Source organism: Pteropus alecto, unplaced genomic scaffold (genome assembly GCF_000325575.1).
Source record: "Pteropus alecto unplaced genomic scaffold, ASM32557v1 scaffold13, whole genome shotgun sequence".
NCBI lineage: Eukaryota > Metazoa > Chordata > Mammalia > Chiroptera > Pteropodidae > Pteropus > Pteropus alecto.
Window position 1 is genome coordinate 11259013 of NW_006434373.1, and position 15559 is coordinate 11274571.

Consider the following 15559-nt stretch of genomic DNA (forward strand, 5'->3'; position numbering starts at 1 on the left):
AGCAGTCATTTAAAATATAATTACCTGGTGTTTCTTAAGTGGCTTGAACATCATGGACATTTCTCAGAGATTTAGATGAGAATGTCTGATGATACTTCACTTCCTCTATAACCAATGAGTGGTTTCTGAGATAATTTAGTCAATCCCCAGCCTTCCTCTCCAAAGTGCCTGGACATGTGTACCTTTGTAATCTTTAGGTCTCTATGCTGTTCCTATACTCATCTCTGGACTGATGCTTGTCAAAGTGTGATTGGCTGCCCACTATCAGAGGCTCAGCGTAGATAAGTTTTTATAAAATGCGAAGTAAACACAGGTAGCCAGGTTGCAAAATTCCTTCAGAAATGCACAGTCGTAAGGTTGCCATTATAATTCTTGCTGCATTGTAGCTATGCAGAAACGGAGGCTTGAGGAGTCTGGGTGAGAGATAGAGGCACTTGTGCAGGAAGCAGCAGTCGTGGTGCCTGGCATTCTCTCTCAGTGACTAGGAAGGAGAGAGGAGTCACAGGGGTGAGGGTCAGGATTTCAGCCCCATGGACAAGAGATCTGGACTCTAGGAGGAAGCCTTGGGAAAGGCTGCTGGATGTCGTCAGGCAGAAGGACGGTGGTTCAGACCTAAGGCTGTACTTTTCTTTAGTAGAGTAGGCACTGGTGCCTGACCAGGTGGTTTCTTTCTTTCTTTCTTTTTTTTCTTTTAAATCTAGTTTTAATGCACAGGGAGATGCCAGATGGAGATGGGCCCTGCCTTCTACAGAGTAGCACACCATCTAAATCATGCCAGAACAGCCTGCCAAGGAGAAAATCTAGCAGATTGTTTACTTGGCAGTGTGCAGCTAAATGTACATGCATACATATACGCACGCGCGCGCACACACACACATGCACAGGTCATTTGGATGTATTTCCTTTCTTTTAAAAATGTTGTCATATGCAGGATAGGCTTTAGGCCTGTATTAGTTTTAGAGCACTGCCATAACAACTACCACAGCCTGGGTGGCTTAAACAATAGAAATTTATTTTCTGATGATTCTGGAGGGTGGAAGTCCAAGATCACAGTGTCTGTTCTGTTGGTTTCTCCTGAGGCCTCGCTCCTTGGCTCGTAGATGGCGGTCTTCTCCCTGTGTCTTTATACTGTCTCCTTTCTGTTCTTGTCTGTGTCCTAATGTTCTCTTTCCTCAGAAGGATAGTAGCCCTGTTGGATTAAGGCCCACAATAATGACCTTGTTTTAACTTAAGTTAAATTTAACATAAAATTAATACAGTCTTTAAATTATCTCTTTAAAAACTCTGTCTCCAAATACAGTCATATTTGAGGTACTTTGGGTTAAGACATTAACATGAATTTTGAGGGGATACAATTCAATCCATAGCAAGGCCTCACTGGATTTTTTAACATTTTTGACTCTAAATAAATTTAATCACTTCAGAGAGATTAATGACTTGTTTATACTTAAAAATATAACCGATTTATTCAGAAAGTATTCCTTGAACACTTATTATATGCAGTCTCAAGGGTTACAAAAGTAAATGGGGTGTGGTTTGTGCCCTCATGGAATTTAGGTGGGAAATTGTACAGTTAGACCGTGGGAGTGATGGTCACGGAGGTAATGAACACTTCGGAAACACTCACAAGAAGTGTATTTAAAATCTAATATCAATGACATCTTTCTGAGAACTGTGACAGAAGATTAATAAAGGAATTTAACTGGATGTGTTATTTCCTCAGGATGCCAAATTAAACCATAAACTTTAGGGATGATAGAGATCTGGAAGCTACCCTCTGGTCCAGCTCCTCCCTTATTTCGCATAGGTTGAGATGGTAGTGTATAGACCTGCGTAGTGACCTGCCCAAGGTCAGTAGGCAGAGCCAAGAATCCGTGCTAGAGTCAGAATCAGCCTCTCCCAGATGTTTTGTCATTTCCAGCCTTATAACCTGATTCTCCAGCGCCTCTGGGACGTAGCTTGTTTTTGGATCTCTTTGGAACAAACCACACAAATGCTACCATGCATAACCTTTTTTGTAAGTTAATTGTATCTTAGTCCTACAACAATATTCAGAGAGTTTTTAGAAGTAGTTTATTTTAAAATTGTTATTCAGTTTGAAAAGAAACACTGGCATCCAAAAGGAGGAAGCTTAACCATAACATAATTTACTATAAAAAGAGATTCAAAATACCCACTTACATTTGGAGAGGTGGACATTTTCACTTTTGGAATGCTCCCTGCTGAATTCCACTTCGATGTCACCCCAGGCACCATGCCATTTTTTCCCTAAATCGCTCGTTATTGATCTAGAAACTTCTCTCACATTTTTTGAATCCTTCATTTAGTTTGCCTCATGTCTTAGGAGTAATGAGTTTTATATGTTTGAAGTGGTATTTTTATGTCTGTCTTATATTTTCGTCTTAGGAAGTGTATGTCTTAGGAGCATTTGAGATCTTGCTCACCAGCATACGCTCTCAGTTTGGCTCAAATAAACTCATTAAAAAAAAAAAAATTTGTACGTCCCAGTGTTCTGAATTAGGGAACAAGTTCATGCTCACCATTCCTATACATTGGTGCTTTCCAAAATCATGATCAAATCCCCTCAGAATTTTTTATATTTTTTGATTGAAGATTATAAATCTAATCCAATGAGTTTATAATCCTGACCTGTTTTTTTAACTCATCGATGAGTCTTTCTTAAAGTGTGATGACTAGGCACACACATTTCTGGTAGGGGCACCTAGGCCACGGATTCATATAGGAGCCAGAGAATGCTTTCGGTGCTGCTTAAAATGCCCTTCCCAAAGATAACTGACAGTGATTGGCACTTGGGGGCATAGTGTATGGTGAGCTGAGGCCTTTAGTGTGTACTCTCGGTGTTAGTAGGGTCATTCCGACTGGTACATATTTACGTGGAGGGATAAATTTTCCCCGCTGCTTTGCTTGTTTCTAATGCCACACTGTTTCTGAAGATGGAGGCCACATGTGTCCACCTTCTCATCCCCAGCCAATCAAACTACACTTTGTTACATTTGCTAAGGAGGGCTGTAGGTCAGAATAGCTAGTTCTCTTTGAGCTAGCTATTTAAAATAAGCAATTTCCTTGCTAGACTCAAGTGTTTCATAGGTGACATGTGCTCGGAATTTAAAATAGCAGTTTTTGAGTAGACCTCTTTGAGGCCTACTCAGGAGTTCGCAACCCCCAACCCCACTCTGCCTCTGTGGGTAACATGTTTTAGGTGTTTCTTTTCTATCATTTATATTTAGCAACTATAATTTCAGCAGATTCATTTTGAATTTCCTTTCCTCCCACACTGAATCAAGCAAATTGCTGGCATTCCACAGGTATATTTCAAGGACTTTGGAAAACCTGGCATAGGATAGGATGAATATATATACCCTTAAGTGTTACTTGTTTAACCTTCAACCATTTTCTGGCTTAATTGGGCAAGGAAAGAGCTTTCTTTGAAAAGTAGGAGAAGGATGGTATGGTTCATGTTGTAAGTGAACTATTTGGACTTCTCTTAAACCAGATATCTTAAAAGGGTTAATTTTCGTATATGTAAATTAAACCTCAGTGAACCTGACTTAAGAAAACAGAACATAGTAACATCAGATTTGAGTAGGGGCTGATGGGAGGCCACCTAGACATTAAGTTTGAGAGTAGAGAAGAGTGGCACTTTTGAGAGAGATAATCAGGACATGGTTTACCAGTGAAGACCGGAGGTGATGAGTTATGCTTGAGATATCTGAAGCTTTAGGGCTGTAGGTTCAGCTGCTATGATAGAGATCTAAAATAACAGTGACTTAAATGAGAAAAAAAGTTTATTTTTTCTCACATGAAAGTCCAAGCTAGAACGGGGGTTTTGTTCCACAAAGTTTTTTGGGGGCCCAGACTCCTTCTGCCTCACTGCTTTGTCTACCTGGAGTACTGTTCGTCCTCCTGGTCTAACCGGGTTCACCACCACATCCATGTGGAGCCAGTAGGAAGGGGAAGACATATGTTTTCCCTGTAAGGGTATGACCTATTGCTACCCCATAAAAACATTTATAAAAACATTTAATATATTTCCTGATGTGTAGAAGATAAACAGTAAGTGATAGCTAACTGTTGAGTGGTCTGGGTGTAATTTCTTAGGTTAGCATTCCTGATGGGGAAAAATTATTATATAAAGTTAATTCAAAGAGATCTGCTTCTAAGCAGTGTCAACTGGTAATGTACAATCACCAACCTGTGTATTTTCAGTTTGAATACTTGAAGCTTAAACCTAAGGCAGTGTTGTCTAAAGAAATCTCTGAGAGGCAACAGCTATTAGAATCACCAAAAGTACTCAGTAAAAATGCAGCTCCTGATCCGCATCTTTGAGTGAAGACACATCTCTACATTTCTAAACATCTTCAAGGCGATCTTTATCACGCCAAAGTTTGAGATCTCAGATCTAATCCACAGCACCTATTGGAAGTATTAAAATACTTGTACAGTACTTTGAGAGAAGAAAGGATAATTCATCTTATCTAACTTTAGATAAATAAGATTACAACTTAACCAAAAGGTTACAACTTAAAAAGTAATGAATATTCACTTTGAATTCTCTTTAGTTATTGAGAAACCAGAGATTTCCTGCATCCTATCATCATGCCGTGGAAACGGTTGTGAATATGCTGACGCCACACATCACTCAGAAGTTTCGGGATAACCCAGAGGCATCTAAGAATGCGAATCATAGCCTCGCTGTCTTCATAAAGGTAGGGACCTTCCGGCAAGAGGGTGTCAGCTAAGTGACTAAAATGTTCTTTCTAGCAGAGTGACTAGTGTGTAGTAGTTAGTAGTTAGTTGCTCAATGTCAATGGCATGTCTGTATGCTAAAGATAAACTTATTAACAATAAAGAGGAATTGGAACCCAACTTTTTGAAAAGTTTGGGCCTAAATACTTACCTCTGTGGCTTGTTTATTCACAGAGATGTTTCACCTTCATGGACAGGGGCTTCGTCTTCAAGCAGATCAACAACTACATCAGCTGCTTTGCTCCAGGAGATCCCAAGGTAGTGTGTGTGTTCTTTTTGTCTCATCGATTCACTTCCAGAAACCCGCCTTTTTCTCTTGGTTCTCATCAGAATTTTCTTTCAGTCCCAGAGGCACTACTCACTCTCCTTTCTTTAAGATACTAACTCGTACAAACTAGTATTTACTTGCACTAACGTGTGAGATATTGGGGACACAGTAATTCCGAATGTGAAATAAACATCCATATTGATTTTCTCATAAATACCTGAAATGACTTCTCAACTGCAAAACTAAAAGTGTATGTGTTGGGAATCACAGTTTATTTAGCAAGGTAAGGGAAGTAACCCTGTAGCCTTTCTCTTACTCATTTTTTAATTTTATCCAGTTCGTCTATAATTGTAAGCTGCCTGAAATCCTTTATTGAAGTATGAGGAGCATAAACAATAAACACTCTAAAAGTCAGTGGAGAACATTGTTTAATGAAGTGTGTTTTCAATTTTCAAACAAATCCCTGCAGCCATTCTGAAATCTAAAATAGCATAGAACATGCAGTTCCAAGAAGGTCGAGAAGCTAAAGACTGGGTGTATTATTTCTCACATGTCTTTTTAGGATGCTGTATAAAATATCCAGTGAGATATTTAACTTAAGACTAAACATTTTGTCCTGCAGACCCTCTTTGAATACAAGTTTGAATTTCTCCGTGTCGTATGCAATCATGAACATTATATTCCTATGAATTTACCGATGCCATTTGGAAAAGGCAGGATTCAAAGATACCAAGGTAATCTTATCTTTATACATATTAACTTAGTCTTTTCAACTAAGAGAGCCACTTATTTTTAATAAAATAAGAGAATTGATCCCAACATGACATCAGGATTTTAATTTTTCCATTGATGGGTTAAATTTTCTTTCTTGGTAGATTTCTATGTTAAAAATATTGATAAAATGCTCCATGGGGGTCTTACTTTTCCGCAAACTTAGCAGACTATAGATTATGTTAGTGCGACTCTTTTTCGTTGAAAAATTCCTTCGCTTAAACAATAGAAATCCATTTTACTTACTGTAGTTTATTTTTATTTGTTTCATTTTTTTCTTTTTTCTCATGAATTAGCTTTTCTTTCACCAACTGTGGAGTCAAATGAAACTCCTGTAGGTAGGTGTGGGGTGTGATGCTTGCCTTCTTGCATTTTCCTCCTTTAAAAGAAAAAGAATGCAAGTGATTGCTGAAATGCTTTCATATGCTTTTCATTTAGGCATTTCCCATATACTTGGATCAGTTTTAAACTCATGATAAACCAGCGAATGTGTTCTCACTGTCGCTAAGACATTGCTGTAACATACCGGGGAGGCACCTTGCCTTTTGCACCTGGATCCTCTAGGATGTTCTTTGAGAAGTAAAACAAACAAAAAGCCCTGCTTCACTCCAAAAATGTATTATTCTACCATTTTCATAGCCCTTGTCCATAGTGGTAACAGTAACCTAAATCACAAGCAACATGGCTTTTCACATGCTTTTTGTGTTTGCATGTTGAGTCTTTATTAACTGTTTTGTATACTCTTTAAGTTTGAAGAAGGATAAGCTCATAAAGATTTCTTTATATTTACTGAATAAATCAAATGAATCAAATTAGTCTGTTAGGTTTGTCAAGTGATATTTACTGAGTTTAGTGCCTTGTGTGTGCTCAGGATTATTTATACTAAAGGAGAGAAAAAGTGGAAGGATGCCACCAAACTATTAATAACACCTAAATCAACTGACTGAAATTTAGAGAGAAACACACAAAGGCATTCATTTAGAGACCGAAATATTTCCCCCAAAACAGACTCAGGCTGACTTCAGGAATGAGAAGGGGAATTGTGGCCCTGGAGTTGGCATTATATATTCAACAAATATTTACCCAGTACCAACTGTGTCTAGCCTCAGGATCTTGTTGTGGACAAGTGTCCACATTAAAACTGTAAAGAATTTTTAATAGATTTTATTTGAGCCAAACTGATGACAATCGCCGGGAGCAAGATCTCAAACGCTTCTCTTAGAAGGGCAGTTTGCAGCTTTCTTTATGCATTTCGAATTAAAGTGGGAATGTAAGGAAGATTACCTGAAGGTGGAAGAAAGCAAGGCAGGAATCCGGTTACAGGATAGTTAACAAGATTATATGCTTTCTTGAGGGTAGTTATTTCAAAGGCGTTAACCTAAGTGCACAAGAACAATGGAAGGGCTTGCTTAAGGCAAAGATAAACCTTTTACTAAAAAAGTTATATCCCTGGGGCGTGACTAGTCATCAAGGCCTGCCCATTTAGGAATTTATGATATCATCCTGTGAGGTTACTTTCTATGGAACCCCTTTATCATCCGCACAAGAATGAAAATCCTTGGCTGTTTTAACTAAGGAAAATATACCAAATGTTAGAGGGTGATAAGTGCTAAGGAGGGAAAAACAAAGCAGAGAAAGAGGGTATGACATGGGTGACCATTGAGATAAGGTGACCAGGAAAATGGTAATACGGAAGAGGCGAGTGGTCAAGCCACCCACAGTTCTGGAAGAGAACATCCTGAGCTGAGGTTAACAGCGATTATTCAGCATCCTGCGATCCAACCCCAGTCCAGCTGTCTGGCCTCCTTCCCCACTACCAACATTTCAGATACACCTGCTGCTCCAGCTCCTCAAACATGGCATGCCCACCCCTGACACCCTTTATTGTAGCCGCCAGCCCCCGATAGACGCATAGACCACCAGAAACCAGTGAGTTATAAGAAACACACTCTTTATTCAGCCAGCTGGGTCTGCCAGGGTTATGCAGACCCCAAATTAAGCAGCCCCGAAATGTAGAGGTACAGGGTTTTTAAGCCCTAAACCCCATTCCTCATTCTGTCTGAACACAAAAGTCTATTTTTCTTCTATTTACTAACTGTTAACCCACAGGTCGGTTGTGCAAGCGGGGGTTTCAGAAGCAGAAAGCTTATTGTTAGAGCGTTATGCCCCCATGGGGCGATAGCCAAACAGTAATTTTCCAGCCAGCACACCTTGACCTTAAATAGCCACTTCCCTGGAGGAATCCTCATCTTCCTCCCCACCCAGTCACTCGGCACCTCCTATGTGGTGCCTGCCTGGTCTCCTCCTCACCCTCTCCCAGTACCCACCCCAACTGGAACTAATTGCTTTCTGTCTTGTACTTCAAACCTCATCACACCCTCCTTCACCTCACAGTCAGTTACTAGCCCACATGTACTTGGGGATCATGATTCTCTCTACTTTCCACCTGTCACGGTGCTGAGGCAGCTCTCCATGCCCGGTGGTTAGACAGTGCTGATGCCGGCTGAGTGAAGTGCAAATCCTCCAGGTGCCCAGCAGACTTGCACAACTCTTAGGAGACTGCTGGGTATTTAGTGACAACAATGACCTCAGGCACACAGGCGTGGGTTCCCTACAGATATGTACATGATTCTCTATACTTTCCACCTGTCACGGTGCTGAGGCAGCTCTCCATGCCCGGTGGTTAGACAGTGCTGATGCCGGCTGAGTGAAGTGCAAATCCTCCAGGTGCCCAGCAGACTTGCACAACTCTTAGGAGACTGCTGGGTATTTAGTGACAACAATGACCTCAGGCACACAGGCGTGGGTTCCCTACAGATAATTTACCTTACAACACTGATAGGAATAAATATTTTTAGCATTCTCTTTCCTCTCTTTTTTCTCACTGCCCACTCCTCTTCTTTCTCTGCTTGCACACACACAGACAGGCACAGAGACAGCCATAAACACTAACACATGCACTCATGCAGCGTTAAACCCATAAATAGTTTTCTAAGGAGTTTATGTGAATTCAAGCTGTGCACTGTCATTTGGATAAGCTGGGCTTAATGTAAACAGTGGACATGATTGTTCTGGAAAGGTAAATAATCTTTCCCTTGCTTCAGCTAAAGGGTTTTATAGGACTTGGGTTGGTATTTCAAATAGATTTAGAAGTACCGAAGTGTCAATATGGAATTAAAGCCAAAGGAGGGATCTATAGGTTGTTCTCTAATAATGGGCACAGTGTAAGAATTCAAATCCTGGATACAGCTTATTGAGAAGGTGTATTTCAGCTTCAGAATGATGTTTAGCTGCTTTTATTTGCCTTCCCTCAGTAGATTTCACGTTTGCTTCCCCCTCTTTTCTAGAAGAGCTTTCAGTTTTGTAGTTCAGCTTGCTGATGATTTAGTAGCATAGGTTGGTGTTTTGTCCAGTTTAGTTTATATTAGTTTTTAATTTTCTTTTAGAGGGGCAGAAATATTAAGAGTTTATATTCTTTAAATTCTACAGTAAGTTCTTTATTCACTGATAGCAAAACAAATAGGTTATATGCTAACTCGTTAATTTTAAATACATTGGATTTTAATGGGAGTATTAATGACCAGGAAATGGGTAAATGAACTCATTTAGTAAAGAACATTTTAATAGACCGTGTATATTTATTCTTTCTTTAATTATGTTTATCATCCATAGATCATTCCTCTATAATACTGTCAATTTATGATGACTTTATTTTTTAACCTCATGTCAATAACCAAATTATATTTGTAATATATGTTCTATATTCTGAAAACTGGTACTAAAACTATTCACTAACTTAATAATTATGTAAGATGTAATATGTTTCAAAATCAAAATCCAGTGCAATTATTTCTATTTAAAGTTTGTTTTCATTTAAGCGTTCCATGTGTTAAGAAGGAGCTGTATTTTAGCTAATCGACCCTTTCCTGTTGGAAGCCAAGTCTAATCATCTGTTGACACTCACAGGGTGGGCTGAATGCAGAGGGTGGGTTTGGTTTGGCTTTTATTTTATTTAAAGAGCATTACATTCTCTCTAACTTAAGCGGTTTCTACCCTCATTTCAGATCTCCAGCTTGACTACTCATTAACAGATGAGTTCTGCAGAAACCACTTCTTGGTGGGACTGTTACTGAGGGAGGTGGGGACTGCCCTCCAGGAGTTTAGGGAGGTCCGGCTGATCGCCATCAGCGTGCTCAAGAATCTGCTGATAAAGCATTCTTTTGATGACAGATACGCATCAAGGGTGAGTGGTACCCAAAGGAAGGAAACGTAGGTTGATAAATATCCTTTCTTTTAAGTAATATAAAGAAAGTAACAGCTTAGAAAATTAGTAGTAACAGCATTAAGACTTTTCCCTGTTTATGCAATGCAGTCTTTACTGGAAGGATAGAAATATAGGAGATAGCCAGTGCCAGCTCAGTCTGTCATTAAATTTTCAGAGGCTGGGATAAATATATAATGTGTGCCTTTGTTTCAGAGCCATCAAGCAAGGATAGCCACTCTCTACCTGCCTCTGTTTGGTCTGCTGATTGAAAATGTCCAACGGATCAATGTGAGGGATGTGTCACCCTTCCCTGTGAACCCCGGCAATGTACGTAAGCATATGCACATAAACAAAGCCTATATTCATTTCCTGTGGCTGCCCTAAGAAAGTACCACAAATTTGGTGGCCCAAAACAACAGAAATTTATTCTCTCAGAATCAGGAGGCCCGAAGTCCAAAATCAAGGTCTCAGCAGGGTTGGTTCCTTCCGGAGGCTCTGATTGTGTATAGTACGTTCCTTGCCTCAGTGCTAGCTTCCGATGGCTGCCTGAAATCCTTGCGTTCTTGGGCTCATAGCTGCATCATTCCAGTCGTGGCCTCCATCTTCACATGGCTTTCTCCCTAGTCTGTGTCTGTGACTCTGGTGTCTTCTCTTCTTATAAGGATACCAGAAATTAGGTTTAGGGTCCACCCTAATCCAGATGGCCTCACCTTACCTTACATCTTAATTACATCTGCAAAAACCCTATTTCCAAATAAGATCAGATTCTGAGGTTATAGGTAGATATAAATTTGGGGGACACTGTTCGACCCAGTACATGCCCATTCCTTTTTTGCCACTAAAACCATAATAATCTCTTGGTAAATTGCATTTCTGACTAAAGGCCAATCAGTAAACCTTCAACTCTTGTTAAAAATCATTATATAAAAACCATGCTTTCCTGATGGCCCACATCTTGTAAGACATCAGGATTATCTTTTTGTATTCGATAAATATTTATAGAGGCGGGAGGTTAAAATCTTAAAAAGCATTCTAACCTGTGTGTTATGGGAGCTTAGTTCTGATTGTAACATACAATGTAGTCTTGGAAATGCCTCCTCTTTGGGCTAAAGTTTCTTTCTGTAAAATTAGAAAGGCCAGTTCTCACCTCCAAGAACTGACCACCTTAATTTTTATTATCTTCATGCAATCATTTTAAAATGTATTGGAAATTAAGTTGACTGAAGGAAGATCCCAGAACTTATCTCAAAACTTTTTGGTTGGAGACAATCTGCTATTAATTCGGACAGATATTACCAGTTTAGCAATTTCCTTTTCCCTTTTATTCTGGACCCACGAACTAACTCAGATGTTAATCTGGCCACTTTGTCATATAGTGCAGAGGCCCCCAACCCCTGGGCCACAGACCTATACCGGTCCGTGGCCCATTAGGAACTGTGCCACACAGCAGGAAGTGAGCGGCAGGAGAGTGAGCAAAGCTTCATCTGTATCTGCAGCGGTAACATCACCTCCTCAGCTTCACCTCAGATCATCAGGCATTAGATTCTCATAGGAGCACTGGTCCCTGGTGCCAAAAAGTTTGCGGACCGCTAATATAGTGTACACTTGGAGAGTTTCCTTTGTGTATTTCTGTCCCTTTTTCCCAAACAGTGATGCATTTTTTACACTATCTCTCCACCTCTGAATAAATCTCCTAATGTGCACTGAGGTGAGCCATATTTGTAGAATGGTTTTTTGTGGTTTCAAAAGGCATAAACTTTCACTGTCCTTAAATGAATTGCACCACACTAATCTCACCCTGTACAACGTTGTATTTCACCCTGCACAACATGTGTATTCTCTAAACCTTTTCTAATCAGAATAAGTAATTTAGGACATAATGCTACCTCTCTGTACTGCTTCAGTCATGAGAAAAATGAGCACACGGTCTTTCCTTGGCTTTCACAAAGAAAAATCTCTTTTATGACATGACTTCAAAATTAACACAATTTTTCCACTGATTGAGAGTTGAGGTGAAGCTCCAAACAAACTTGCAGAGATTTTCACTGCTGCTATGATAAGTCACTGTTGTCACTGTTGTTCATTTGGGAGGATTTCCAATGTGAGAAAAACCGGTATTCCAATCAGAGCACTTGAAGCTTTTTCTGAAAGAAAAAACAAACAAAAATAATCTAAAGAATAGTGTTGGATGTCGGAGCTCTGGAAAGGGAAAGATGCTAGACCTTTTGGGGAAAGGAATGACTTCATGGACCAAGATTCCGCAACCCTGACTATAAATATTTTGTGCTCCCTTCTTACTCTTTCTCTGATCCACTGCCACCTTCCTCCCTGTCACACCTCGTGCCACTGCTGCTCCCACTCAGGCACATTTAACTTGTCAGGCTGTTCTGTCTTGTTCTAACACTTAGCCTCACAATTCCAAGAACAGTTGATGACTCTCTTGAAATCATCTTTGATTATTTCTTCTCTTTCTCTCCTTTGACAGACTGTGAAGGAGGAATCACTTACTTTGCCAGCTGTAAACCCGTTAGTGACACCACAGAAGTCTGGAAACACACTGGATAACAACCTGCACAAAGATCTCTTTGGCGCTATCTCTGGCATTGGTAATGCTCAGTGCTCTTACCCACTTCTCTCTATTTAATTCCGAAAGTGTCTTTAATCCAGTAGCTTTCAAATTAGAACTTTGAAGTCTGAGTTTCTGCCTTGATAATTCTCTTCCTTGTTTTGACAGTTAACGACTGAAACCTATCAACCCTGCACTGAAATATAAATCCCAATTCTACTGTATTTGTACTGTTTGCTTTTTAATGCCTAAGTTAATTTATCACTTTGAATCTTTAAATTGGAGCGTTTATGTTTTCAGAAAAGTCATGTCTTTGCATGTACATGCGTGGAGTTAGGATTCCTTTTTCATGTTAGCAATTCAGTTGAAATGAGACAGTAATTCCTAAAGGAGATAGTGGTTTATGGTTAGAATGCAGTCCTGAAATTGGTTTTCTAAAGTGCTCTTTCTTGGAATATTTTTTCTATCTGAAATAATGTACGAGCGGCCCCCGTGGGAAGGAAAACAGATGGCATAAATCAAGATCCAAATGGAGTAGTTTTCTTCAAAAGAAAATGCCTGAGAAATGTACTTATTAATATTCTGACTAATTGAGCCCCTGTGCCAGTTCCTTCATAAAAATAATGGTACAAAAAATACATGTCTTCACTGAATTGTCATAGATACTCACAGGCTTATTCTGTCTTTTTCCTTTTCCTTTATATAGCACCTGGAATAAATGAAACGTCTTGCTATGGCTAGTGCTTAGACCACCCATTAATTAATGGAACTAACTCCCAAGGCAGAATAAACGGCAGTCCTAGACGATTAACTTGCAAGACTGTTCATTCTGAGTTTGTCTTTACCTTTGGCGGTGGTCTTGTTGTTAACATGCAGTTTCATGTAGGTGATGAAACCAGGAAGAGTAGAAAACTGGGAACCACCCACTAATACCCAGATTTATCCTACAATATCCCAATACCAATCCTTAATCTTACTTATGTTCATATATAGTTTTCATAATTATACTTACCTCCTTTGGTGTCATAAAGATTAAATGAGTTAATTCTTGCACTGTGCTCAGAGCAGAGCCTGGCACGTGGTGTTTCCCTTAGCCTTTCTCCGGGAGCCTTCGCTCTGTCTTCTTTGCCTTGCTGTGCCCGTATGCGCAGCCGCTGCCCCAGGAGCCGGGAAGGGCCTCTCTCCAGAGGCTTTTGTCGGCAGTGGCTCACAACACTGGCTTTAAAGTCGGGCGGATGTGGCTGTGGAGCTAGCTGGACTCCTAGCATTTACTTATGCCATGGGCAGGATGTGTATCCTCTTCACCCTGTATCCGCATCTCCAAAACAGAGTCGTGGTGAGGGACGAAGAGCTAATAACGATGTGTGCAGTGCTGGGCACGGTAGACACTCAGTGTTAGTATCTGACTGCCATTATAACGAGCACAGTTCTTTAGCATTGTTCATGCTTCAAGATATGCTCTCAGTAGCCAGTTAGATGAGTCCCTGGATCTAGGATCATGTTGAAATCTTAACTCCCTGACCAGAACTCACTCTGTAGGACTCAAGACTGTGGAAATTATGTAACTAGAATGAGGTGATATTTTGACTCTGACTTTATTTTCCAATTTCCTATCCACCTGGTTAGTGTTTGGGATGCACTGAGATCATCAAGATGAAACATCGGGTATCTTCAGCATGACTCAGTTGCTCTGTGTTCATGGCGAAGTTATGAAAAGTGCTTGAGACTCATTGTCTCTTTTCACTCCCTTGAATTTCAAGATCTGAATCCACTTTTCATAGAAATTCACCACAATAAACTTATTTATTCTCAGGCGTTATTGATATCTCCCCCATCTTTAAAGACTTACATCCTTGCTCTCTTTTAGCAGTGCCTTCCAGAGAAGCCCCACCTCTGAGCTGGGTTTGCTAGTTCTCTGGTGGCTTTTATTCATCAAGGAGTTTCCAGTTGATTTCAGTCCTGGTGCTTTTCCTTCAAAAGTAGACTTTCTCTTTCCATCTCCATTTAGAAGAAATCTTATTTCCACCTCAGAGGGTTTTTTTTAAATGTTTTTGGAACATGGTACATAAAAATATCCAAAACAGATTTATTGCTGGTCACGAGGACTCTGAGGTAACATTCGTTTGAAAGGCACGCATTCTTAGGCTCAGGGTTCCTTTTACTACCTATGTGGCATATTGCATTGGGCTGTCTGTACAAAGAGGAGAGAGGAGAACTAAACTTCTTTTCATTTTACTTACATGTTAAGATTTTTTTCAAGTTTTGCGCTGGGCCAGTATTTTAAATATAAACACACACACAATAGGAACATAATTCTAAGCATGTTGATTTTGATTTATTGCCTTTCCATCTGTTTGTCTTAGATTAAGACTGTAGTTCTGGAATTGAGCCTGAAACTCTGAGAATTTAGTATTTAATTCCACTTTACCAAGGACTTCTTTCTCCTGAGCTCTGTCTTCTACATTAAATATGAAGCCCAACTGTATTAGGACTATAATTATAATTTGCTCATAATGTATGTGTCTTTCCTCTCTGAGTATAGAAGAAACCTCACAGTTCTTTCATAGGGTTTTCACCTGCGCTTTGTGACAGTCAGTCACATCGTTTCTATTCTGGGGAGTGCAGCCTGTAGCCAGCGGTTTACATAGTCCGTCCTTCACTTACATTTCAAATTCCTCTGGCTCTTTCCTTCCTTGGTGGTGGATAAACCTGAGCATTAGATAGGGGGATAAATTAACTTAGAAGTGTCTTAGTCAATAGCTAATTTGCATGCCGAAACCTGACCATGGCCAGTCTGTAATGAGCTGCCAGATAAAGGCATCTTCAGCTTGGGTTTGGGAGACTGTGCTTCCAGCTTGCTAGACCACGATGCCAAAAGTCCCCTCTTGCAGTCTGCACGAGCAGCCGGGCCTTTCAGTTGGAG

At 40.0% G+C, this 15559-nt stretch overlaps 1 protein-coding gene across 7 annotated transcripts in view; it reads left to right on the top strand.

The window, feature by feature from the left end:
* Window positions 1–15559, top strand: part of DOCK9 (dedicator of cytokinesis 9) — a 242404-nt gene that overhangs the window by 173499 nt on the left and 53346 nt on the right. For all 7 annotated transcript variants that reach the window (XM_015587356.2, XM_015587359.2, XM_015587358.2 and 4 more), the window contains exons 28-33: window positions 4581–4727; window positions 4942–5025; window positions 5658–5769; window positions 9871–10049; window positions 10284–10397; window positions 12556–12676. In XM_015587356.2, the coding sequence (XP_015442842.1) occupies window positions 4581–4727; window positions 4942–5025; window positions 5658–5769; window positions 9871–10049; window positions 10284–10397; window positions 12556–12676 (757 nt within the window). The remainder of the gene's footprint in view (window positions 1–4580; window positions 4728–4941; window positions 5026–5657; window positions 5770–9870; window positions 10050–10283; window positions 10398–12555; window positions 12677–15559) is intronic.